Source organism: Heptranchias perlo, chromosome 26, assembly GCF_035084215.1.
Source record: "Heptranchias perlo isolate sHepPer1 chromosome 26, sHepPer1.hap1, whole genome shotgun sequence".
NCBI lineage: Eukaryota > Metazoa > Chordata > Chondrichthyes > Hexanchiformes > Hexanchidae > Heptranchias > Heptranchias perlo.
Genome location: NC_090350.1, coordinates 33,295,069 through 33,322,223, shown reverse-complemented (window position 1 = coordinate 33,322,223; position 27,155 = coordinate 33,295,069). Strand labels below are relative to the sequence as shown.

General features: G+C 40.7%; 1 protein-coding gene across 2 annotated transcripts in view; it reads left to right on the top strand.

The window, feature by feature from the left end:
• pacrg (PARK2 co-regulated) overlaps positions 1-27,155 on the top strand; it is a 175,834-nt gene that overhangs the window by 103,249 nt on the left and 45,430 nt on the right. For both annotated transcript variants that reach the window (XM_068006738.1, XM_068006737.1), the window contains 2 exons: positions 14,049-14,220; positions 25,034-25,183. In XM_068006738.1, coding sequence (XP_067862839.1) covers positions 14,049-14,220; positions 25,034-25,183 — 322 coding nt within the window. The remainder of the gene's footprint in view (positions 1-14,048; positions 14,221-25,033; positions 25,184-27,155) is intronic.

Genomic DNA, 27,155 nt, shown 5'->3' with positions numbered 1-27,155 from the left:
GTGGTAAATCCTTCCAAATGTGTGGCATAAATGGTACTCATTACTAATTTTGATACTTCCTTCAAATAGACATCTTCCACACATTGTGAATTGTGCAGCTATCTCATTGACTTTTTTCTAATTAATTGCGAAGTTGTGCCTTAGACCAAGAAGATTCCTGTACTGTGCTGTGTTAGCTGATCTCAATAGTGGTGGAGGCACGACAGTGGTAACCTTCTAGAAGTGAAGCACAAAATAGAGGTAATGTGGATATTTCTGAATTATTACAGTAGGCTCGAAAAGGCAGAAATGTTCATGGGAGGGGGAAAATCAGCCAAGATTCCCACTTCTGATCACTATCCAGTATCTGCTGGGCGTGTGTTAGGACATTGGACAAGGAAGAGACCAAGCTAAGCTGTGGTCCAACTTTGGTTAGGTAGCCTGCTGACGTTTCCAGTCTAACCTCATATAAAAAATGATCACTTGTGGAAGGTACTCGGGCCAGTGCCTGTGGAACCATAACTCAGGACAAGTCAGCAGCTTTTGGAGAGGAGGGAAAAAAGTTAAGTGCTAACACTCAGTTCTGTTCAAAATAGGACTGATTGAATATGGTACTGAATAAAGTATGAATACCACACAGGAAGAAGTCATAAACTGTGTTACAAAAATGCCAGTATCAATTATATGTGTTAGAAATAAAATGTTACTTATTTTTTAGATTGAACCACAAATGACAGGAAGAAACATTCAACGTTATAAATGTAGGCAAGCATCCAGCCCAACATTACAAAACATTCCAATAATCCAATAAGTTCCAACTCCATCCCATTCCAAATAACTAAGTAATAACACAAAATAAAATGCTCTGCCACACCCATGGATGGTCCCAGGATCTCCTGTCAAAACTTCCCTACGTTCCCTGACCATGGAAGAGGGGTTGGGTTCTAAACAACGTTTCCTTCCCCCCCGCCCCCCCCAGCAAAGAATCTCTGTATACCAGTCTTGTATCGCAAAGATCTTCCTTAACCCTTCTCTTATAGAGTTGAACCTTTCCCATTTATAAACGGCGAATCTCTTCAAATTCACATTCTCAAGGAGCACGTTAACCCAGTGGGAGTGCACAAGTAGGTTTTTTTGATTGCCGTGCAGGGCAGTAAGTCCCTGCACCGCTGACAATGCTAACAGAACCATTCTCTGTGCACACTGTGAAGCTTTGACCTCTGGTACATATATCAATGAATGTAAATTTAGGATTGTTATCGGTGGCTACCTCATCTGACTTGGCTATGGCATTCCCAAAATTTGAAGGAAGGGATACTCTTCTAAGTTCCAATGCCAACACCTGGTTTCTGATGAGTCGCCAATTTTACCATTCTGTGCAATGTAATAGAATCTGTGTAAAACCTTCACTGGAACTAACTCAACTGTATATTGCCAGTGCTCAGTATGCATTTGACCAAATTGTTGACCACAGGATTTCAGCCCCAAAAATTTTGTCCCACAGCTTTTTGTGTTTTGTTAATTATGCTACCTTGTTGAATATCCTTTAAGCCATGGCCACAAACTGAGGTTCATTGGTTTATAAATTTCTCAAATCCAATGTATTAAAGGCTGATTGCCATCTTGGAAGGGATCCTTTAACACTCTTCTAAGCTGCAAGAATCTATAAAATTGTGCATCGGTGACCTGCATTGCAAACTCATCTGTTTGGAATGATTTAAGAAGAGTTCCTTCATGAAGATCCCCAACAAAGCTAACTCCCAATTTTGCCCAGTCATGGAACATTATTGGCTTTGATCAAGAACATAAGCATTCCCCTGGGGCTGGCATACAAAGAAAGAAAGGATTTGCATTTACAAAGCACCTTTCATGACCTCAGGACGTCCCAAAGTGCTTTACAGACAATTAAGTACTTTTTTGACGTGTAGTTACTGTTGTAATGTAGGAAATACAGCAACCAATTTGCACACAGCAAGCTCCCACAACAGCAATGAGGTAATGACCAGATAATCTGTTTTAGGTGTTGGTTGAGGGATAAATGTTGGCCAGGACATTGGGGAGAACTCCCCTGCTCTTCTTTGAAATGGTGCCATGGGATCTTTTACGTCCACCTGAGAGGGCTGAAGGTGCCTCTGTTTAACGTCTCATCCAAAGGACGGCACCTCTGACAGTACAGCACTCCTTCAGTCCTGCACTGAAGTGTTGGCCTAGATTATGCACTCATGTCTCTGGAATAGGAGTTGAACCCACAACCTTCTGACTCTGAGGCAAGAGTGCTACCGCTGAGCCTGGTTGACACCTGGATATGGATACAGTCCATCTTAAACCAGCATCCGTTACAAGGAGAACGTGTTGTTTCATTTTGAGATTTCAAACCAAGGCTGCAGGCACAGAATAAATTTCAAAGGAACGCAGGTTCAGGTTCTCGAGTCTTCTTCAGCTCCTATTCTCGCTTGGTATTGTCCTTCTGCAGCTTCGTTAAACTTGATCTGTGGCTATGGTTCCTATCCCGTGCTAAGTTCAGAGACATTTGTTTGATATTCATGAATAAGTATTCCTGTCTCCACCAAGGTAATTGTATTAAAGGTTTGCTCAACCTGGGCATTATATGCCACAGTGCAAATTTTTAAATGGATGGGTGTAAAACTTCTCTTTGGCACCCTCACTCAGGGACCGATATGAGATATGCAGGAATCCTTCATTCTGAGAATAAGCATTACTCCATTTTATGTGAGTTTTCTTTCTTTTTTGTTCTGCTTAAGCTGAAAGCTGTTGGATAGTTAACAAGCAGTCAGAGTTGGCAAGCAAGCAAGTATTGATGAGTAGGGCAAGTGATTTGTTACAGCGTGACATCCTGTGACAAATCTTGCAAATTTCTACACTTACTGCGTGTAGTGCAATTTGCTGCCTGAGTACCACGATTTTGCATTAAAAAAATAGTCCTGGAGTCAGTGAAAATGCCATTTTCTGAGAAGATCCAAGCAATAACGAATCCCTTGCCCTATTTACGAGATATTTGAATGACAGAAATGTTGATGTCTGATCAGCAGGGGCCTGTTGATGTATTCTGCAGAACAAATGCAGTCATGTACTATATGGATGTGCTATTTAATTGAAACTGACAGTATTTAAAGGAATTGTCCTGTTGATATTTGCCGCACCTTGTGTATGTGTTGATATGTCTCCCGTGTTGTAAAAAGACAGGTGGCATATAAAGCTAATGTATAAATGTAACGCACAGCCGTGCTGGGAAACGAAGCCTTTACGGACTGGTTTAAATGTACAACAGTTCTGACTTTTGACCGCAAGGCAATTAGTTGTGAATTTTTACTAATTTAATGAGACTGACACTGTATTGTAGTTTACGCAGAACTGCCAAAGAGATACAAGTGTGTTTTTTGCAGGACACTAATTGTTCAGACAGCTTATTCACTGATACGTAATTATGGATCACATGGGAGAAGTGGGTCAGTGACATAACAGTACAGTTCATAGTCTCTCATTCTTAACTTCAGTAAGCTGGATTGTTACCATGTGCTTATCTGCATTCTTCTGAGACATTAGTAGATCAAAGCCAGTTATTTGTAGATGTTTACACAATCTGTCCTGATGTCCAAAAATTAATTTTTCTATCAAAAAGGAGAAAAATCACAGATCCATCAGCTTCGAATGATGTGCTTATGCAGTGGTATGATGTGCCTTTGGCAATCCTTTGCAGCATAGGTTTTCAAACTGTGATCTCTGGATCCTAGGGGATCCACAAGGAGATCTATCAGATTTCTGTATTTGTTGACTTACGAGCACATTATTTCTGTTACTGTACATAATAAAAAAAACTATTTTTTGCAACTGTTTTCTTTTGGATAGCTGAAACTATCTTAGGACAGGGCATCCACAGGAATGTACTAATATTTTTTTTTTGGGGGGGGAGGGAGGAACCCTGGGAATGTATGAACATTTGCAGGGGGGGTGGGGCTGTCAGAAATGTGCAAAAAACCCTGCTTTGTAGCAGCTAATGGAACATATCAATTTGTCCATGATGCTAAGAGGTCCAGTGACAGGTATTAGTACTGAATTTGTTATATTTGTCACTGCGCTACTATTTGTCAGGGAATTGGGCTTCAAGGGCAGGGCTATGACTTTGAAGTTTAACTATGTATTTGCTTGACACAGTTGCTAGCACTGTCATCTCGAGGTTAGAAAGTTGTGGGCTGGAGTCCTACACCAGTGTTTGAGCACATAGTCCAGGCTATGCTCCAGTGCAGTACGGAAGGAATGCTGCATTGTCAGAAGTGTTATCCTTCAGCTGAGATTTTAAACCAAGGTCCTTGTTCAGGTAGACATTAAAATGCTGTAAAGCCGGGATTCTGGAAGGCTGATGGATGACGTAAAATGGGCCGAGCGGATCATGTGATCCAATTATTTATGCGATGGAAGCCAATATAGTACGTGCAGGCAACAAATGACCAATTGTTGCACAGCCACATAGAGGGCAAAACAACCTTTGGGCATCTTCCACTATGACACAGAATTTTCATATTGAAAGGATGAATTTTCATATTGAAAGGATGTATTTTCATAGCTGAAATGAAAAAAAAAGTGAATCCCAGCATGAGTCAATGCCCTTGAGGAGGGGAGAAATGTGGATGGGAAATGATCAGAATTTTTTGATTTGATAATGCTTGCTTCAGTTTGTTGTCATTAGATCCCTAATGCAATTAATTATTGGTGAACTTTCTCAGTCAGTCAGAATGCTTTAGATAATAGCCATTTTCATATATTCCCTTAATCCTATTCAGTGGTCCTCTGACTTCAATGGAAATAAAAATGGGGAGAGATGTAAAACAGGCTGCTGACTTGCTATCACCTGTTTTACACTATCGCACAAAATCAAGATCTACCATAAAAAGTGAGCTTCAGTTTTAAAGTCGATGTATAAGTGGCATATTCATTATTTTATGTATTGAGAAGAATCGTGAAGTGAATGATTCACTGTTCTATGCTATTCATTTACCTGCTTTATTTAAATAAAACCAGTTGTTAGTTTGCAGCTTGAGGCTTGGACCCAATAGATTGTGTATTCTTCGAAAAGAGCAAAATGATGTGGCAACAAGTGATACATTCCAGTAGCAGGTGTACAGAGTAAGGGTTCTTTGTTGTGATCACTGGGGTTCACTCTTGTTTACCTAGATATTAGGCAGTTTAAGGCATGCTCTGCGGATCATAGGGGACATGAGATGCTCTGCGGATCATAGGGGACATGAGATGCTCTGCGGATCATAGGGGACATGAGATGCTCTGCGGATCATAGGGAACATGAGGTCCAGTGACAATGAACCCAAGAAAATATCCAGTGTTAAAACCCAAAAATATGACTAGGACAAACTAGCAAAGATAGAAATATAAGCACAAATAAGACTGAGTTGTCTGGACTTTATGGGTTAGATTGGTGGGGGGGCCGATATGTGACCCACAGGCCATAATTAGGACACCCCTATGCTATATGACTGTGGTTTCCCTGAAATATTTTTCAGATTTAATGTGGATGACATGATGTCAAGTTTACATTATTGGAACTATCGTCCCTTCTGAAAAGAGAATGCTCAAAACACATTCTAAAGTTAGCTCACAGAACACTTGCACTGACCCCTGCTGCACTAAATGCATAATTTTGTCTTTTTACTGTAAACATTAATCTTGGCACAAATAAAATACTCGATGAAGACAAATGGGATATGATTTAAAGCTTATTTATGACACTGACTATAACTCATTCCTGGCTGTCACTCATGAGTCAGCAGATCAATTCACTTGTGGAATATAAGCCCTAATACATCTTCCATTTAACTACCCCATTGAATAAGCAGAGGGCTTTTTTTCTATTATTATTTTACAGTTACCATTTGTGAGATTAAAAAGAATGGTAAGATTATTGTACAGTGTTACAATATCCAGAATGCCTTTTTTTTTCTTCATTGACAAGAACAGATTAGCTTCTTCTGTAGGTTTTAAACTCGAAGTTTTGCAAACTGCTGGAGCTTTTATTGGCAATTAATACGAAATCAATACATATTATCTGTGTGTATTTAGGAAGGTGATACAGTGCACAATTTAAGATTTGTTTCCTGTGTGTTACATTTATGATTTACTCCAAAAGTACAGTGTCGGAACGCTTTACAAACATAGATCTGCAGGCTACACAAAAATTCAGGAAGTATTTTACATTTTATAACTTGATAAAGCTATTCTGATCGAAAAGTCCATGACTGCCCTGATTGCAATAGTCCTTTGGTAGCCCAGTGATGCAGTCACGTCAAGAGCACTAAAGGATTTCCGAGAATAGGAAATAATTTTTTTTTAAATTTAAAAAAAAAACATTCACAAGCATTTCTTCTTCTCAGTTCTTGCTGTGAAAACTCTGAATAGTTTGATAGTGATTCAAAAATAGCTGCAACTGCAATTTTAACATCATACTATTATTTGAGGTGGATACCAAAATCAAAGATGACTGTGATAAAGATTTTCTTCCCAATTTGTTCTCCTTTTCTTTCGTCCTCTTCTGAAGTTACTGACTCTGGCAGGGGTACAATTCCACTGACGTTGACCGTCCTCAATACCTCACTGAAGATTATTCCACTGCTCTCCTGGCCAGCTTCCCATCTTCCACTCTCCATAAACTTGAACTCATCCAAAAGTCTACTGCCCGTATCCTAAATTGCAACAAGAGCTGTTCAACCATCACCCCTGCGCTTGCTGACCTACACTGGCTCTCGCCTCGATTTTAAAATTCTCATCCGCATGTTCAAATCCCTCCATGTCCTCGCCTCTCCCTATCTCTGTAACCTCTTTCAGCCCTACAATCCTCGAGAACTCTCCATTCCTCTAACTCTCTGGCCTTTTGTGCAGCCCCAACTCCTCTTGCCTCACCATTGACAGCCGTGCCTTCAGCTCTCGAGGCCCTAAGTTCTGGAAATCCTGCGGAATGATGGGCAGCACGGGCAAAGCTCATATCAGTATTTAACAGGATCTGACTTATCGATTGTCCGTTCCTCCATGCTCTTTTGAAAGCCCCACTTTCTGTTCTCTTTTGTAAGCCCTGCTCCCCATTCTTTTTGAAAGCCTCACTTCCTGTTCTCTTCTGAAAGTCCCAAACCCGAGCTGATTGACGGACTCTGCTATTTGGCTCCCTTCACTTCCTAAAGCTACTCCCCAAGTTGCAGATGCGGTGTTGTAAGAAAGAGTGAAAAGGAAGCTATTGAAGACGCAAAAAAGAGAAAGAACTAGGAAAGAAGAGAAAAAAGAAAATTGCCAAGGGGGGTTGGGGGAGAAAAGAAAAGTGAGGAAGAAAAGAGACCAAAGTAAGCAAGAGAGCAAGAAGTGGAAATGTTTTTTTATTCGTTCATGGGAAGTACTTATCCAATTCCCTTTTGAAGGCCACGATTGAATCTGCCTCCACCACCCCCTCAGGCAGTGCATTCCAGATCGTAACCACTCGCTGCATAAAAAAGTTTTCCCTCAAGTGACCTTTGGTTCTTTTGCCAATCACTTTAAATCCGTGTCCTCTGGTCCTTGATCCTTCCGCCAATGTCAACAGTTTCTCTCTATCTACTCTGTCTAGACCCCTCATGATTTTGAACACCTCTATCAAATCTCCTCTCAACCTTCCCTGCTCTAAGGAGAACAATCCCAGCTTCTCCAGTCTATCCACGTATCTGAAGACCCTCATCCCTAGAATCATTCTAGTACATCTTTTCTGCACCCTCTCTAAGGCCTTCACATCCTTCCTAAAGTACGGTGCCCAGAATTGGACACAATGCTCCAGTTGTGGCCAAACCAGTGTTTTAGAAAGGTTCAACATAACTTCCTTGCTTTTGTATTCTATGCCTCTATTTATATAGCCCAGGATCCCGTATGCTTTTTTAACTGCTTCTCAACCTGCCCTGCCACCTTCAATGATTCATGCACATATACCCCCAGGCCTCTCTGTTCCTGCACTCCCTTTAGAATTGTATCCTTTAGTTTATATTGCCGCTCCTCGTTCTTCCTACCAAAATGTATCACTTTGCACTTCTCCGTGTTAAATTCCATCTGCCACGTGCCCAGCCATTCCACCAGCCTGTCTGTGTCCTCTTGAAGTCTATCACTATCCTCCTTACTGTTCGCTACACTTCCAAGTTTTGTGTCAGTTGCACATTTTGAAATTGTGCCCTGCACACCCAAGTCCAAGTCATTAATATATATCAAGAAAAGCAGTGGTCCCAGTACCGACTGGGGAGCACCACAGTATACCTTCCTTCAGTCCGAAAAACAACCATTCTCCACTACTCTTTCTTTCTTGTCATTTAGCCAATTTCGTATCCATGCTGCCATTGCCCCTTTTATTCCAGGGGCTTCAACTTTTTGACAAGCCTATTATGTGGCACTTCATCAAACGCCTTTTGCAAGTCCATATACACCACATCAACCACATTGCCCTCATACCTCATCAAAAAACTCAATCAAGTTAGTTAATTACGATTTGCCTTTAACAAATCCATGCTGACTTTCCTTAATTAATCCACACTTGTCCAAATGACTGTTAATTTTGCCCCGGATTATCGTTTCTAAAAGTTTCCCCACAAGGGTGTAACATTTGCAATTCTCCAGTCCTCTGGCACCAACCCCGTATCTAAGGATGATTGGAAGATTATGGCCAGCACCTTTGCAATTTCCACCCTTACTTCCCTCAGCAACCTAGGATGCATCCCATCCAGATCTGATGACTTAACTACTTTAAGTACAGCCAACCTTTCTAGTACCTCCTCTTTATCAATTTTTAACCCATCCAGTAATTCAACTACCTCTTCTTTTACTGTGACTTTGGCAGCATCTTCTTCCTTGGTAAAGACAGATGAAAAGTATTCATTTAATACCTCAGCCATGACCTCTGCCTCCATGCATCGGTCTCCTTTTTGGTCCCTAATCAGCCCCACCCCTCCCATTACTACCCGTTTACTATTTATATGCCTAAAGAAGACTTTTGGATTCCCTTTTATGTTAGTTGCCAGTCTATTCTCATACTCTCTTTGCCCCTCTTACTTCCTTTTTCACTTCCCCTATGAACTTTCTATATTCAGCCTGGTTCTCACTTGTATTATCAACCTGACATCTGTCACACGCCGCCTTTTTCTGCTTCATCTTACTCTCTATCTCTTTCGTCATCCAGGGAGCTCTGGCTTTGGTTGCCCTACCTTTCCTCCTTGTGGGAATGTACCTAGACTGTACCCGACCCATCTCCTCTTTAAAGTCCATCCATTGTTCGATTACAGTTTTGCCTACCAATCTTTGATTCTAGTTTATCCAGGCCAGATCCGTTCTCAACCCTCTGAAATTGGCCCTCCTCCAGTTAAATATTTTTACTTTAGATTGCTTCTTGTCCTTTTCCATTGCTAATCTAAACCTTATGATGATCACAGTTCCCTAAATGTTCCCCTACTGACACTTGCTCCACTTGGCTCACCTCATTCCCCAGAACTAGATCCAGCAATGCCTCCTCCCTCGTTGGGCCGGAAACGTACTGATCGAGAAAGTTCTCCTGAACACACTTCAGAAATTCTTCCCCCTCTCTTTGCTCATTATCATGCCCACTTGTAACTCAGGGTTGATTCTTCAGGGCATTGCACTCTTGAATGGTGGTTTGATTTCTGTTTTCCTGCCAAGTATCCCTTGCTAAAGAATTACAATCAATTCACATGTTGCAATTTTTCTAGTCTGAAGATATATTGTCACAAATTAGTTGTACCTTCCTGTCCTAAGTGCAATTTTCAGAATTTCTTTCATCACCCCCCCCCCCAAAAAAAAATATTGAGTTGAATGAAATGTAATGATATGTAATTTCTAAAATAACCAAGTGTATTATGTAGACTGACTTTGGAGAGAACAGAATGAGACCATTTCTTATCTAACGCCTGCAGAAGTATACATTGAAACCACATATGTTATAATTAAATACATACACTATATGGGAGAAATGACCACATCAAACATTGAAAATGTGCAGAAGTTCCATAATAAAAATAAAACTGTCATCCTGCTATTATGGTGAGGAGTGGGGACATTCAGTGTATATTTCAGGTTGTAGGACATGCATTTCATTGAGAGTCCCCTCCAGTGGCAAATTCACTCCTGCCTCTCAGAATTTGGCTGACTTTCCACAAATTCTTGGACAACACAGAATTTTGAAGATAAAATTACAACCATATGATATCACAGCAGGAAATTCAGTAAATATGAAAGATTTAAGAACTTACAAAGATTAAGTCCTTAGAGTTTCAACCAAATAAATTTTCAAAAATGGATTGACTGACATTTAAAATTAGTTAATATTAATATTTTTATATTCAAGTTGTTGAGCAACACAATTCATTGATGGAGGAGAATAATTAATGGGTGTGACTGGATGTTCTACTTTACTTAACAATTTTAAAAATAACATTGCTGAAAAAATTACATGGAAAACTAAAGGTTAAAATGAGTGCTATATAAACGTAGCCTCTCCGAATGGAGGCTAAGTTTCTTTGTGTGGGGATGTGCAGGAACAGGCAATGGTTGGCTTGTAGAAATTCCTAAATGCCGTCATTGCCTCTATGGCTTTATGCTCCACACACCACTCATAACCTTGAATTCTAAGTAAAATGGGAGAATGATAACTGTGTGCTATATAAACTAGAGCAGCAATTGTATTATGAAGTGCTTATCTTCGAGCTTCCTTACGTGCCATTGCTTGCTTGAGCACATTTGTATTATCAGCAGCAAGTCTTTTCTGTAAGATTGGCATTTGAATTTCACTGCAATTTGCTGGTACCAGAACAGTGGAGTATAATAAAAAGGAAGATATTTTATGAAATTTAGTACACTTGAATGATTGCACGTGCTACATTTGATGTCATTAGATACCTCCTGCGTGCACAAACACGTGGCTTTTTAAATATGCATTTCCATTAAGTGCTTCTGGCGTGGTAGCCAAAAACTTCTGTTTGCACAATACTCATAAGTATAGATGATGACCATGATCTGAAACCATCATTGTCAGTACAGCCATAATAATGCTCATACAGCCATAGCATTAAAGGAGCATCATATTCATAATGTAAGTCATCTTGAAATGTAGTACTGAGTCACTTACAATTTGACATTCCTGCAATGAAAAATAAGCAGTATGTAAATTTAGTCTGTCTCAGAAGACAGTTTCTGTTTGGCGAGATAAAAAAGAATTTGCAAATACTTTTGTGAGTACAGTGCCCCCTTAAACATTCGGCAGAAATGCATGTCCCTCCTGACTTTAATCTTAATGAGATTATGATTGTTTTAGAAGTGCAATCTTTGCCAAAAGCTTTGCAACAATCCCCACTCAAATTCTTGATGTTATGAAAGTCCCGACATCTTGTATTTTTACGTCCATTTTGATTTTATTGAGTGAGACAAGTTCATTGCTGCAATTATGCAGGTGTCAACAAGTTGGTAATTGTTGAGTTATTCTAAACAGTTTCATACTTTTAATTATTTTGTCACTCCCAATTTCTGGTTCTCACTCTCAGCTGGTGAGTAGACTGTTTGGATAAGTTTATCTTACATTCAAACCCCAAACTATACCCACAATGTAGGAAATGCATAATAACAGTCTCTGTTCACACACATATTAGCTGGAGGGTCCAACAAGAGTTTTCACTTCTTCCACTTCTCCCCCCATCATCAGCAGTAACATATAAGAAAAAATGGAACATAATTTACATTTGTATCTAGGATTTCAAATGTCCAATTTAACTTTAACTGTCCAACATAAACCAATTAAGTTATCAATGATTGAGCCACTGATCTGCCATCAAAGGGCTGCAGTACAATACTGATTGAATGCTTTTTAATTCTTCCCAAAGGCATCAAGACTAAACAAGACACAGAAAAGTATCACTAACAACTACTTTATTCAACAACATCTGTAGCATTATGGATAGCAACAACACAGCAACTTGCATTTATATAGTACCTTTAAAGTAGAAAAACACCCCAAGGTGCTTCACAGAGGCGCAATAAAAAAAATGGTCACCAAGCCATTTGGCCAAATGATCAAAAACTTAGTGAATGAGCTTGGTTTTAAGGAGTGCCTTAAAGGAGGAGAGAGAAGTAAAGAGGAGGTGGGGCTTAAGGGGGGAATTCTAAAGCATGGGGTCTAGGTGGCTGAAGGTACAGCTGCCAATAGTGGGGCAGGGGGGTGGGGAGGTGGTGGTGGGGGGCGCGGAGTGGGCTGCGGGGTGGGGGGGGTGATGGGGGTGATGCACAAGAGGCTAGAGTCATGCGGGGCAAGGGAGTTGTATAACTCCCTTTTTGAAGGAGTTTACAGAGATAGGGAGTGGTACGGTCATGAAGGGATTCAAGCACAACATTGAGAATTTTTAATTTGACTCTTTGGGGGACCGGGAGCCAATGTAAGTGGAGAGGGATGATGGGAGATACAGGGCTTGGTGTGGGATAGGATACGTGCAGCAGAGTTTTGAATTAAATGAAGTTTCTGGGGAATGGATGATGGGAGGCTAACCAGGGGAACATTGGAATAATCGAATCTGGAGGTGACAAAGGCATGAATGAAGGTGTCAACAGCAGATGGGCTGAGGTCGAGGCAGAAGATGTAAGCAGGTGGTCTTTGTGATGGAGAGGATATGGGATTGGAAGCTCAGCTCGGGGTTGAATAGGATGCCGAGGTTGCAAACAGTATGGTTCAGGGAGAGGATGGAATCGGCAGTGAGGATGTAGAATTTTTAGATGAGGGTGGTGAAGATCTGGTCTGCTAATGTTTAGCTGGAGGAAATTGTAGCTCATCTAGGACTGGAAGTTGGGCAAGCAGTTTGACAATACAGAGGCAGAGGAAGGGTTGAGAGAGGTGGTGAAGAGGTAGAACTGGATGTTGTCACATGTGGAACCTGACCCCATGTCTGCAGATGAGGGTCCCCAAGGGATGAGGCAAAGGAGGGGTCAATATAGATCCTTGGGACTTTGCAAGTAATGGTGTGGAGCGGGAAGGGAAACCATTTCTGAAGATGCTGTGGCTACAGTTGGAGAGGTATGAATGGAACAAGCCGGTTACAGTCTCTGAGCTGGACAATGGAGGAGGATGATGTGGATGACTGTGTCAAAGGCTACAGAGAGGTTGAGAACGATGAGGAGGGATAGTGGACCCCGGTTACAGTCGTTTGTGAGTTTGATTAGGGCCGTTTTAGCGCTGTGGCAGTGGCAGAAACCTGATTGGCAAGATTCAAACATGGAGTTGTGGGAAAGCTGGGCATGGATTTGGGAGACATCAACGTGTTGAATGACTTTGGAGAGGAAAGGGAGATTGGAGCAGAATCGCTTGGAGATGTTGGTATGGAAGCATACAACCTCTCTCCTATTCCTGATCTACTTGTCTCTAAGGTTGTTTAAACCTAGGGGAACAGTTCTCACTTGTATGATTGTTACTACCTGCTCCTTTCTGTGCAGAATTTGTTAGTTTTTAAGTGCCAAAATCATATAAGGAAATTAACCCTATTGTCGGATTCACTCATGCTTCATTACATCACAAATCCATAAATATTCTATCTGCTGGAGTAAGGAGAGGGATATGAAATTCAGAGACAAAAAATATCAGAATCATAGAATCATACACCACTGAAAGGTAGCCATTCGGCTCACCGTGCCTGTGCTGGCTCTTTGAAAAAGCTATCCAATTAGTCCCACTCCCCTGTTCTTTCCCCATAGCCCTGCACATTTTTTCTTTTCAAGTTTCTATGCAATTCCCTTTTGTAAGTTATTATTGAATCTGTTTCCACCACCCTTTCAGGCAGTGCATTCCAGATCATAACAACTCGCTGCATAAAACTTTTTAAAATTTCTCCTCCTCTCCCCTCTGGTTCTTTTGCCAATTACCTTAAATCTGTGTCCTCTGGTTACCGACCCTCCGGACAGTAGAGACAGCTTCTCCGCATTTACTCTATCAAAACCCTTCATAATTTTGAACACTTGATACTGAAAGATTAATCACTTGCTGCTCTCTTTTGCAGGTTGAGATTGAAAAATTGGATTACCATCACTATCTGCCCCTTTTCTTCGACGGCCTTTGTGAGACAACTCATCCATATGAGTTTTTTGCCAGACAGGGAGTTCACGACCTGTTGGAACATGGTGCATCAAAGGTCCTTCCTGTTATCCCTCAACTTATCATCCCTATAAAAAGTAAGAAATTGAACTTTTTTTTTTGGAGGGGGGGTTGGAGGGAAGTTGTTATAAAAATGCAACTTATGCCCCTTGTCATCAGGTACAAGGGACTGACCTCAAGAAACCAGAAAGGAAATGCTACAATTGATAGCTGACGTATATTTACATCTACACAGAAGCTGAAGGCTCTCTTTATTCTGTGCACACATACAGAAATGAAAATTTAATGAATGCGTTTAATTTCAGTTTATTAATGACATACCACAAGCCATCTGGAGTTCCACGGGAAATTTCCTGCTCTGAATTGGCTTGCAGCTAGATTTATGGCAGTTTAATGGTGCGAACCGGGGAGTTGAGCATAGAAAGGACCTGAATGAAACAGCAAAACAAATGCATACTGGAACATTTATGGGTTTTTGACTGACATCATGGGCTTTTTTTCTTTGTCATATTATGATTGTCTGGCTGGGTACTATTATACTGTACCTTTACACCAACATCAGAGCTACAGTAATTGCCTTGTTCTCAACTATTGGTTCAGATTGATAAGCTGAGACTTCTGATGGAAGCCTCCATAATACGCTTAACCACATAAGCTCCCTGTTTACACACTGAGTAATGAAGATTACTGTATTTAGCCTGGATCTTAGTTCGCTATGCTGCCTAGTCCCTATTCCTGAAGATTTACCCTGGTGATTGTTAGTGAATAGGTAGTTTCTGGTCTGGTAATCACATCATGACATGAAAGCTGTAATGGAACTTTTGAGAGATGAAGTTTGGCAAAATGTACATTTTTTTCAGCCATTGCACTTGTTTAGCTTTGAAACTAATTTTATCACAGCCTAGCTGAACTTTTGAGCTTAAGAGTATATATTTAAGGGGGAACTGATTCTGCCAACATTATATTCCAATTATTGGCAAGAGGCACCCTAGGAAACAGACAAGCTCCCCTGTTGTGATACCATAAAGATCGGCTCCAATGACATTGTGATGTTCGATACAGAATGTCTGTTCTCAGACTGCCTCTGACCAGCAGGTTTAAAGCATTAAACGCAGCACCAAGGGAATGACTACGCAAGTGTGCAGATGTCTCCCTTTATAAACTTAGGATTATGGGACAAATCATCTGAAATCAGTTCCAATTAAAAATTACAACTCTGTTCTATTACAAATTATTGATTGTTTCCTTACATGCTAGTTGTTTTAGTTGAGAGTGTTCTGTAAGTAACTTATAAACCAAATGCAAAACCAAAACTTCACTCTGCGAAGACTTTAGAATTTTTTTCCCCCATTTTTGAAAATAATAACTAGCAAGAATTTGATTAAATTAGCTTCCTATTTAAAGGAATAATTCTTTCAGGATTATTTTTTATTTGTAAGAATATACAATTGCTTGCTGCTTTTGGAACTAATAGTAACTTATACGTTATATTAGAAGAATTCTATGCCCCCAACTCCCAGTGGCTGCAGCTATTCATCATTTCCCAGGGTCAGATGCTATTATATCTGACATATTCACATGGAGCACTGGTCCTTGATCTATCATGAGGGAAATGGAGAGTGTTTACAGGGGGCAGGACACCCTGCTGATCAGACAGCTGCAGAGCACTTGCCCCTCTGCAGTATGCATGCAAAAAGCAATCTCGCGAAGGAAGAATTTAAAAATGTAATGATTATTATTTGTTTCTTGGCAGTAGAACCACAATTGGTGTAAATAAGGAACTCCTGTACCAGTGAATGGGAGATGGCGCCTCATAAGCTGATGCAAGCCAGCAATCCTCGACTACATTGCTTGTGCTTCTCTGGAACAGCTGTTGGGACATTCCCCAAAATTAAGGGCTATAGAAAAATTAGTATTTTGTAATTTGTTGCAAAATCATGCAAGTGAGGCAGGGGAAGAGCTTGAAATCCATATAATCATAAAGCTTATACCATTACAAATGTGTCACTTGGAGATTACAGGGAGTTAACAAAAGCTTTAACTAAGGTACATAACTGGATATTTTTTCTTATAATCCCATGAAATAGCGAGTGTCTTCATTAAAACGTACGCAATACATCCACACTCTTGAAATCTGCCGTGTGCAGTGCTTTGAAAAATTGTAATTAAAATGACTTTGATTGCAGAGTGCTAAAATTACCATGTGGCTCTTTTAAAACTGAAAGTCCTTTGTATCACAGCTTTCAGAATACGTTCATACTTACTATTTAATCAGCAACAATCTTCTGCAAAAGCCTGGTATCATAAGGAGCACTATAAAGAACTGGCCAGCAATTGATTTTCAGCATTTTCTGGTTAGTCAAAAAAATTTGAGCTGATATTATTTCTGTATATACAGCAAATAGTCAAACAAACTTTTAATGAATTATTCAATTTGAGAGTTTGTCTGCCTGCAAAAAATAGAGTGGGTGGAGGCTATTTCTGTAAATGAGATGGTTTGTTGTTTGGGCTTAAAAGAAAGACATTCCAACCATGTGGAGAGCCTCAATCTCATCAGGCTCCACGAGCAGCGTTGAGCCTCGCTGGGGACGAGCACAGGTTGTGGAGTGGGTTAACTTACTCGATTCACTGCCAGCCACACTTCACAGCCAGGAAAACCAACTGGGATCTTGGTGACCAGTGTAAAGTTCATTAAATCTACAAAAAATATTTAAACTGGTCCCACAGCACATTCAGCAGCTTTCTCACCGGCCCCATTGCTCACTTCTATGAAGCAGAAGCAGCAAGACATGGCCTATGGGCAAAGGCTGCTTAAAGGTTTTTTTTCAATCTCAGGATATGGGCATCTCCAACAAGGCCAGCATTTACGGCCCATCCCTAGTTGCCCTTGAGAAGGTGGTGGTGAGCCGCCTTCTTGAACCGCTGCAGTCCATGTGGTGAAGGTTCTCCCACAATGCTGTTAGGTAGGGAGCTCCAGGATTTTGACCCAGCGACGATGAAGGAACGGCGATATATTTCCAAGTCAGGATGGTGAGTGACTTGGAGGTGATGCACCTGCACCTGCTGCCCTTGTCCTTCTAGGTGGTGGAGGTCCCGGGTTTGGGAGGTGCTGTTGAAGAAGCTTTGGTGGTATGCCTGGCACATGTGTGACATGAATGTTACCTGTCACTTATCAGCTCCAGACTGGTTGTTATCCAGGTCTATTATTGTTCTCTGGAGAAGGTGCGCTGGTGAGCCAAACAGGACAACTTCCTCACACCCACCTCAAGCAGCAGCACATCCATTTAGAATCATAGAATCATAGAAGTTTACAACATGGAAACAGGCCCTTCGGCCCAACATGTCCATGTCGCCCAGTTTATACCACTAAGCTAGTCCCAATTGCCTGCACTTGGCCCATATCCCTCTATACCCATCTTACCCATGTAACTGTCCAAATGCTTTTTAAAAGACAAAATTGTACCCGCCTCTACTACTGCCTCTGGTAGCTCGTTCCAGACACTCACCACCCTTTGAGTGAAAAAATTGCCCCTCTGGACCCTTTTGTATCTCTCCCCTCTCACCTTAAATCTATGCCCCCTCGTTATAGACTCCCCTACCTTTGGGAAAAGATTTTGACTATCTACCTTATCTATGCCCCTCATTATTTCATAGACTTCTACAAGATCACCCCTTAACCTCCTACTCTCCAGGGAAAAAAGTCCCAGTCTATCCAACCTCTCCTTATAAGTCAAACCATCAAGTCCCGGTAGCATCCGAGTAAATCTTTTCTGCACTCTTTCTAGTTTAATAATATCCTTTCTATAATAGGGTGACCAGAACTGCACACAGTATTCCAAGTGTGGCCTTACCAATGTCCTGTACAACTTCAACAAGACATCCCAACTCCTGTATTCAATGTTCTGACCAATGAAACCAAGCATGCCGAATGCCTTCTTCACCACCCTATCCACCTGTGACTCCACTTTCAAGGAGCTATGAACCTGTACTCCTAGATCTCTTTGTTCTATAACTCTCCCCAACGCCCTACCATTAACGGAGTAGGTCCTGGCCTGATTTGATCTACCAAAATGCATCACCTCACATTTATCTAAATTAACCTCCATCTGCCATTCATCGGCCCACTGGCCCAATTTATCAAGATCCCATTGCAATCCTAGATAACCTTCTTCACTGTCCACAATGCCACCAATGTTGGTGTCATCTGCAAACTTACTAACCATGCCTCCTAAATTCTCATCCAAATCATTAATATAAATAACAAATAACAGCGGACCCAGCACTGATCCCTGAGGCACACCGCTGGTCACAGGCCTCCAGTTTGAAAAACAACCCTCTACAACCACCCTCTGTCTTCTGTCGTCAATCCAATTTTGTATCCAATTGGCTACCTCACCTTGGATCCCGTGAGATTTAACCTTATGTAACAACCTACCATGTCAAAGGCTTTTCCAATTATCAACCAGGGGGTCAGATACTGCACTACTCTGTCACTTGGTCACTTTATGCCTTCACATTGTATTTCCTTTCATTTCATTTTTGCCTGGCGCTTCTCATCAACCCCTCTTCCAACAGCCTTGCCAAAGATTGACAAATATTTAAAATGCTCTTTGAACTTTTATATGGGCTGAAATAATATTTGATCTCACCCACAGCCACTTACCTTCAAGTGGGCACTACCCTTGAAATTTGACTTGCTAGTCAGATTTTCTACATGCCTCATTTGGCTAGCTGCTGACACAAGGCCAAAGCTGTACGACTGGAAGCTTGTGCTAAATGTTCAAATGACCTGACCACACACAATTTCAGTCAGCTCATTCTATCTTGGGTTTCCTTTGCGCTGGGAGCCAGCCACTCATGGCACAGATATTTGCCAGGGGCGCAAAATGTGTTGCAGCGTTTGTTTTTGTGCTTGGTAATAGTCCCCGATTTTCAAGACTTCCTGCATTTGTGGTGAGAAGAAGATTGAGTTTCCCACCTCATTGACATTTTTATGCAATCTGATTGGACAGTGTACCCCAAGTTGATCTGCATTTGGACCAATCAGCACTTGGTGAAATTAACAGATGGGAAGCCAACGTTGAGGCCCAAATGAAGCTCTATAAAACTGTCAGAGTGTTTGATAAAGAAAATGACAAACAACTGAGCTACTCCACTGAGAGTTTTAAAATGCTGGTGGTAAATGAGGAATCGTTGCCTTGTGCATTGTTTCTCAATCTTTTAAACAGTGCATTTCTCAGTTGGCACCTTTTCTCCTGAGAATTGGGAAAGAGACTCCAGAGTGGTTCTAAAACTAATTAAGTGAAGTTGGGGAATCAGCCGGAGCTGCAAAGTGGTGAGAAAAAGATAAATTCAGGATGAACGGGCTCAGCGAGTTTGTTATTTATTTGAAGAGTTTCTGGACCCATTTTTTTAAATTTTATTTTTAATTTTCAGTGCGGTTCCTTGCCTTCCTGCCATTTCCAGGATTCCCATTTCTAGCTGGCACCGATTTATGTGAAGAATAGAACTTTTTTTGATCAGCATGGTGTCTGACATGCACCGAAACCCAACACTGTGTTTAAGCGTTTCTGAACCAAGCTACTCAGAAATCTGCATCTGTACAATTTCTGTTTGTTCAAGAAGGGAGAGAGTGTACATTCTGTACTGGAAAACACCCCAAGAACTTAAGTCCAGAGAGTTTAGGCACAGGTTGACCGAGCCAAAGCAAAGGGACTGACACATAGCACAAGGGTACTAACCATGTCAAACTGCATAATTTACACAACACAGGGTACAAATAAGCTTTCCACTGTTTGTCCAGTGAGGACCACACTACCCATTAAAGAAAGACTTGCATTTATATAGCGTCTTTCACGACCTCAGGAGGACCAAAGTGCTTCACAGCTAATGAAGTACTTTTGAAATGTAATCACTGTTATAATGTAGAAAACATTGGTTTGCAGAGTTATCTAGAGCCAAGTGGGAATGTTCCCAGTCCCCATTGACAGATTTACCTCATTAATGAGCCAGACTGGCTCATTAATGAGCAACAGTGCCCTGGACTGATGGGGACCTATCCAGTTCAGGTATCAGATTACCAAGTCTGCCGCACAGAATTCACTTAGTATTAAAGTTCCATTGCCAGGTGCTTATCTCTCCTCCAAGGAAAATAATCGCTAGTTGGCCATCAGACAACAATGGCTTTCAGCATACTGTCGTTATAAGGAGATGGATAAATTACAGGAGAGACGTTTCTGTTGGGGAGGGGTGTGGAGAGAGAAAAAAAAGGGAAAGGAAATAGGGAGACACCCAGTTGCAGAATGGGAGAGAAAGACTCTATTGTGAGGGTGGAGGAGGAGAGGAAAACCGAGTTATTGGAGTCGGGGGGAGTGGAGGGGGTGGGTGGGGAAGATATATTTTCATTCCTAAAAATATGTTTTCTTCTTCAGTGCCACTATGTCAGTCAATGAGAGAAGGATGCAAGCTAGGCCAGGAACCTGCATAATTTATTTAAATTGTTCAACCTCGCAAAATAGCACAAGGTCAGACTTTGCAGCATTTGGCGAGCGCTTTGCTTGTGACCGTTAGCCTCGCCTCCTCTTTGCAGGGACCAGAAAATCTGCCCTATAATCTATTGCACTGACTTAGTAGATGTGAATTAAACAAGCTTTCAGAACATAGGCCACTGATTTGAGAAAATGAATTATTACAATTTTTAAAAGATGTTCTACAGTCTGAAACCGTTTACCTGCATCAAAATATTTTCCATCTTTTCAGAAATGTGGCAATTGATGCATTTCTGCCAGATGTAAGAGACAGCAGTACATTCATAAGTATTACTTTGTATCTGAATTCCTAACTGAGGCTGTCAGGCTCCAAGGATAATCAATATCAGTCTTGGAACACGACACAGTGCTATTATGATCAATGGAGTGGATTTGATTTGAGTAGAAGCGGAGGGAACCTTGGGCAATGTTGGATATCTGAAATGATAACCTAGTAATCCTCCTGTGTTCGATAGCATTGTATAGGTCAGCCAGTGAGCAAAGGAGTAAATAATTGTGCAAATTTGGATTATTCAACAATAACAACTTGCATTTATATAGTGCCTTTAACGTAATAAAAGGTCCCAAGGTGTTACAGTCTGTACGGTGGCATCATCAAAAATTGCCCGTGTACAAGAATGCCCCAAAGAGTAATTAACTTATTAACAAGAACCTTTTCTGGTATATAGTTCCATGGGCATCAGAAGCCCTTGGGTAGCAATCTTTACATCTGAGCCCAGAAAATGAGTGTCAGTAAGCTATTTGACTGTGGAAGGCAACATAGCTAAGTCCAATCTTGTCCTCACCTGACATCCACATACACCTATTTTGGAGCAGAAGTCACTGATTATCAATCAGGAACGAGAACCGTGTTTCTCTTCTCCAGCCCTGGGGCATAGGACCAATTATCACACCCCTGGCCTCGACTGAGATCATCCAACTCATTACAGACTGGAGATCGAACCTGAGACCTTCCTAGTCTGCGTGACTGATCACAACATCTAGCAGTGCCTTTACCCATTAATTCGTCAGGAAGTTCAACATTTATATACTTCTTAAAAGAGCTGGGAAGTCCTTTGAACAGACAGTACTACCCCGGACCTACTCCTCCATTAACACTGTTTTATTATTGCTTAATGAACTTGTCAAAATGCTTGTCATTATTTTTTTTGGATGTTTTGCAATTATCTTCCCATTTTTCCTCAAGTCTCCCCTTGCCATGCGCCATTGCTAGGTTTGATTACTGATCAGTGCTGACCTCATCCAATGCAGCAGTTGGAGCGCTGCAGTTGGTCTCACTGCTCCTGGCCTATTGAGGAGGAAAATTAAGTCAAGGTTCCCATTCCTGATTGCTATTCGGTGGCTGCTGCTAGAACTGTTTACATGTGGACGTTGGATGAGAACAGTGTCAGTCTCAGCTCCACGGTCGAATAGCCCACTGGCACTCATTCTCTAGGTTCCCAGACAAACAGTGGCCACTTGAGCGAGGTTGCAGAGGCCAACCACTCATTGGGTCATATCAGTGCAAGGAACACCTTAAGGAGGGATATGGAGGGAAAGAAAATTATTTTAAAAAACAAAAGTGGCCATGCATCAAATTCCTTGATAGCAAGTGGAATTCATGGACTATAGCATAGTCTTGTATATGTAACTGTCACTGTTCTCAGGAGTGATGGTCTGATGAAAATATCCTTTTATTTAGTCACCAGTTTTGGGACCGTGTAAGTCTCTTTGATTGGTGACAAAAGGAATATGGAGTGTCATTACGCTTTGAATTTAACCAGCAGCTGTCAAAATATTCTACTACCATATACTGCCTAGCTTTGCTAGTTAGATGTAGGATTGAAAGCCATCATGATTAGGTTATTGAATTACAATTGAAAACCTGACGCTCTATAATAAAATTATAATCCAGAATCTTAATCGTGTTATATTTTATCCTTTTCTTTCTCATTACCTCTCATGAAGACTAACCAAAGTAAACTTTTAAGTTTTATACTAAAACTGTTTATAAAAAAACATAGGTCCTTCCATTTTGAATATTGTTTACCTTCAGTTCTCTCCTGCAGTTGCAGTCGGAGGAGATCCCAAGTGAGCAGAGCTGTGAGATTATAGAGCTACATTACACACCATAATGAAAACAAAGCAGAAAGCAGGTGCAAATATTTTACTTAGCAGGCAGTTAGTGGGAACAGTGATATACAATTGGGAGAAACAAACAAGAGTAGACTGAAAATGTGATATAAAAGAGAGGTGTAAATTAAGATAAATTGAGCACTGGAATAACTTTGTGTTAAATTAAAGACAAAAAGGTAGGGAGGAGTTGATGAAACAACTGCAATGCCAATTAATGTACTGTTTATAGAGAAAGCTGTGTGTACCATCTACAGGATACATTGCAGCAACTCGTCAAGGCTTCTTCGACAGCACCTCCCAAACCTGCGACCTCCACCACCTAGAAAGACACGGAAACACCATTGTTTCCAAGTCACACACCATCCTGATTTGGACATATATCGCCGTTCCTTCATCGTCGCTGGATCAAAATCCTGGAACTCCCTACCTAACAGCACTGTGGGAGAACCTTCACCACATGGACTGCAGCAGTTCAAGAAGGCGGCTCACCACCACCTTCTCAAGGGCAATCAGGGATGGGCAATCGCTGGCCTCGCCAGTGACGTCCACATCCCAAGAATGAATTAAACAAAAACCCATGAAGAATTGTGTGGATCAGCCATGATCTGTTTTATGATTTGGACAGAGCCTGCATAATGTAGAGGAAATGGAGGGCCTGACAAGAGCAGTCTGATAGATGAAAGCACTGAGAAATGTTATGAATGACAGGGAAATGAAGGAAAGAAGCTAAAATCTCAGGTCTGACTGTCAGTTTCTTTTTTTTTTCCGTATCACTATCACTTGTGACAGAAAACTCATGTAAATCGTTCCAGAATAAAACCAGTGTAAAAACCCTTGCAGGTACAGTACTGGCTGTAGATCAAAACTCTTGCTTCAGCGTAAACAGGGTACAGCCTTTCAGATTCTGAAGGATTTAAATATAATTGTCTCCAATACCTTTGATTGTAGTTGGTGTCAGGAAGATGATCACTTGTATTCCATGTCTGACTTGCCATTCCACTGAGCTAACAATGTTTGTGCTGTAATAGTCCTTCAGGTAATAGAGCATCTCTAAGCAAAATAATCAAAATCTGTCAGCACCTAGTTACCGATGCCATTGAGCACACAGTTATAAATAAGTATTGTATTTTTCAATTCCTTTTCAGCATTTCCACGATACTCAGTTCACAAGTGCTCTTTTCCATTCACTCCACCTTCTAGGATACAACTTCTGGCTTGTTGCAGTATGTTTCCCTCTCCAAGCAATATTTTTGTGTTCCATAAGGAACTACAAACTAGAGATTAATTTTTCTAATATTGTGTACAAATGCTTACCACAATTTTATGAAATTCTTCTGTCTGTTATTTCAAACAGGTTCAACAGTTTTAATACACCATTTAAAAAAGTGAACAAAGCAATACTTTTGGAACATGTTAAGTGTCTGTATACTAATCTTGCAGTTATTTCTAGCTTTGTCTGTTCCAGTTTCTAAGTAAACTAACTTAATTGAAATTAAGTCTCTCTAATCTACCCAAATACTAATGCCATTTATTTTTTTACCAATTCATTTTCACCTTATCATTGCTGCAAGGTTTTTTTGCCTAAATTCCTTTTGGGACTGAATTCCTAGTTTGTTTCTCTTTTTTTCCTTTCTTCAGAATCCTTTTTCTAAATTGCTTGGAGTTCGGTTGATCTCCTAGGCCAATAAACAGGATATTAAAATAATTAGAAAAGGAAATTGACACAAGCTGACTTTGTTTGCTGAATTGCCCACAGTGCTTTAGCAGACTGATCAAGTGCACACTGCGTATTTGTTTGAAAATTTTACAAATAGGTCATGATTGTATTAAACACTTGCAGAAGCCCCAGATGGTTGTAGAGTTTTACTGTTTGCGTTAATGTGAGATAGCCTGATCTGTTTAATGGGTGAGACACTTGATTGGAAATGTGCCATTTATTTGCTGTGAAAGACTGACAGGCTCCTGTGTCCCTAAGGGTATAAACAGTGTGAAGATGAAATGACAACATAGAGCTTCAATGCTAAATGAATGCACTGGACAGTGCAGTAAGTCTCACATTGCTAATAGCAAGGGAATCAGGAAAAGAAGAGCTCCAGCAATCTAACTGCAAAATGTTTAAAGCTCTGCTAACAACAATTTATATACCATCCTCTCTGCAGGGAGCATTTAATCAGATTTGTTTACTGTAGCAGCACACAGACTCATAACCTTTTCCTGTCTTATACAGATGCACTGAACACTCGGAACAAGCAAGTCATATGCACCACGCTAAAAATCCTACAGCACCTTGTTGTGTCAGGAGATATGGTGGGTGAGGCTTTGGTGCCCTACTATCGACAGATACTGCCCATCCTCAACATATTTAAAAACCTGAATGGTAAGTTGCAGGCACAAGGGGATCTCCTGCTGAACCCCACTGTTTCTGGGAACCAAGCACATGTTCGTATATATATAATATTTGTGTTGGTGCAGTGTGAAATATTTAAAGGTATTTTCTTACATTCCAAGATTAACAAAACTTCCCAATTGTTTACACAAGTTTAATGATCAACCTGATTAGAATGAAGAGTGTAGCCCATTTCAGCGTGATATGAAATGTATTCGTCAATGCAATAACATTGTGATTGGAGCCATGCCTTGCTCCCTGTTGTAAATCTACTACATTCAGGTGCTTCACAGCAGTACTGCCCACACTTAGACCTGTTGTACATTAGTCATACTATCATAGAATCATACAGCACAAAAGAAGGCCATTCAGCCCATTATACCTGTGCTGGCTCTTTGAAAGAACTATCCAATTAGTCCCACTCCCCTGCTCTTTCTCCATAGCTCTGCAAATTTTTCCTTTTGAAGTATAAGAATGTAAGAAAGCCTGGAAATAAAATAGTTATTTAGCCCATCAAAGCCATTCTTTCCGTGGACTATGTACAATCTGCTCCTCCCTGGACTTTGTCCAACCCATTTAATCTCCTGAGGAAATGTTCTGCAGGGCTTCTCCCTAGCCCCTCCCACAAACAAATCAAGAAAAATGATCTAACCCTGCATCCTACATGATACATGCCAGTGGTTGTTTTTTTTCTTAGTTTGACATTTCCATGATCCCAGCAGCTCAGAAACTATTATGCATCATACAGGTTCCAATCATCTGCGTATATTTACGCTTAACAGCCTGTTTTTAAACCCAATTTTCCTCTGGTTGTTTTTGAAGGTTTTGGTTGATTAGCTGAGAGTCTGATGCTTGATTTACCTTTGGGGAGAAATTTTCTTCTAATCTCTAGTTTTGCTTTAGACTGATTACATTTATCCTGGTAACCAAGGTGATAGTTGGAAATCATGAATTCTAAGCTATTTGTGGTGCATTATGCCACATACGTCTTTATGCACACCATTAGTGCTCTGAATCAGCCATAGACTTCATGCTGTCCAAGACAGAATAAGTCCCTCTGCTTATTTCCATGTGCCTGAGATAGGGCACTCTGCACCTGTGGATCTCAGCAAAACCTATCCACACTGAAATGCATATTTAATGGCTACACACCATTTTATAAAATGCAATTGGGATTAAGACCTTCTGCTGATGGAAAGCACACCGTAATTGATCATTTTAAACTTAATAAAATCACCTTAAGTTTGAACACTAAACTTGAACAAACACTCAGATTTAATTTTAATAATGCAGGACTGGTGCTCTGAGTGGCATGGTGAAACTAATTTTAAATGGGTTCAGAAAGGTAAGAATCAACAGCACTGTACATTTTTGAATGGGCTTCAGTGCACCGACGTCTCCTGTCATGTACAGCTTTGCTTTATGCTAGTGCCTCTATCATGTGCTGAACGCCACAATCAAAGCACACCTCCGAGCTAATCATTCCCTGAACTTCTGAGCACTGTCTCAGTTTTGAGATGTCTCACTGCCTTTGATGGCCGCAGGGAGCATTGCATACCCATCATCTGGCTTTTTATGGAAACTATAGATGATTAAGTGGAAGATTTCTGTAAAATGTGCGTGTTTGAAATGCAGCAGGATCAGAATCACCTTCGGCTTAGCATAGCTGTTTATCTTGGTCCTGTTTGAACCTGCTTATGGAAAGTGACTGGACTGAGTTCAAGGTTGACAACTACATCAGTAAAAACGAAAGTAGTCTAATGCTAGCTTGATGGATGATGTGATTGAGTGGTGACAGTAAAGGATTTCCATTTTAAATTCAGATTCAGACCTACCAGAGTATGTCCCATTTATGATCTAATCTGAGTGTACAGTCCCTTTTTCAAAGAAATGCTATCTTATGTGTAAAATTTGTGTTTGATAGATTCATATATAATGTAAAAAAAAATGATGTGATATTGAA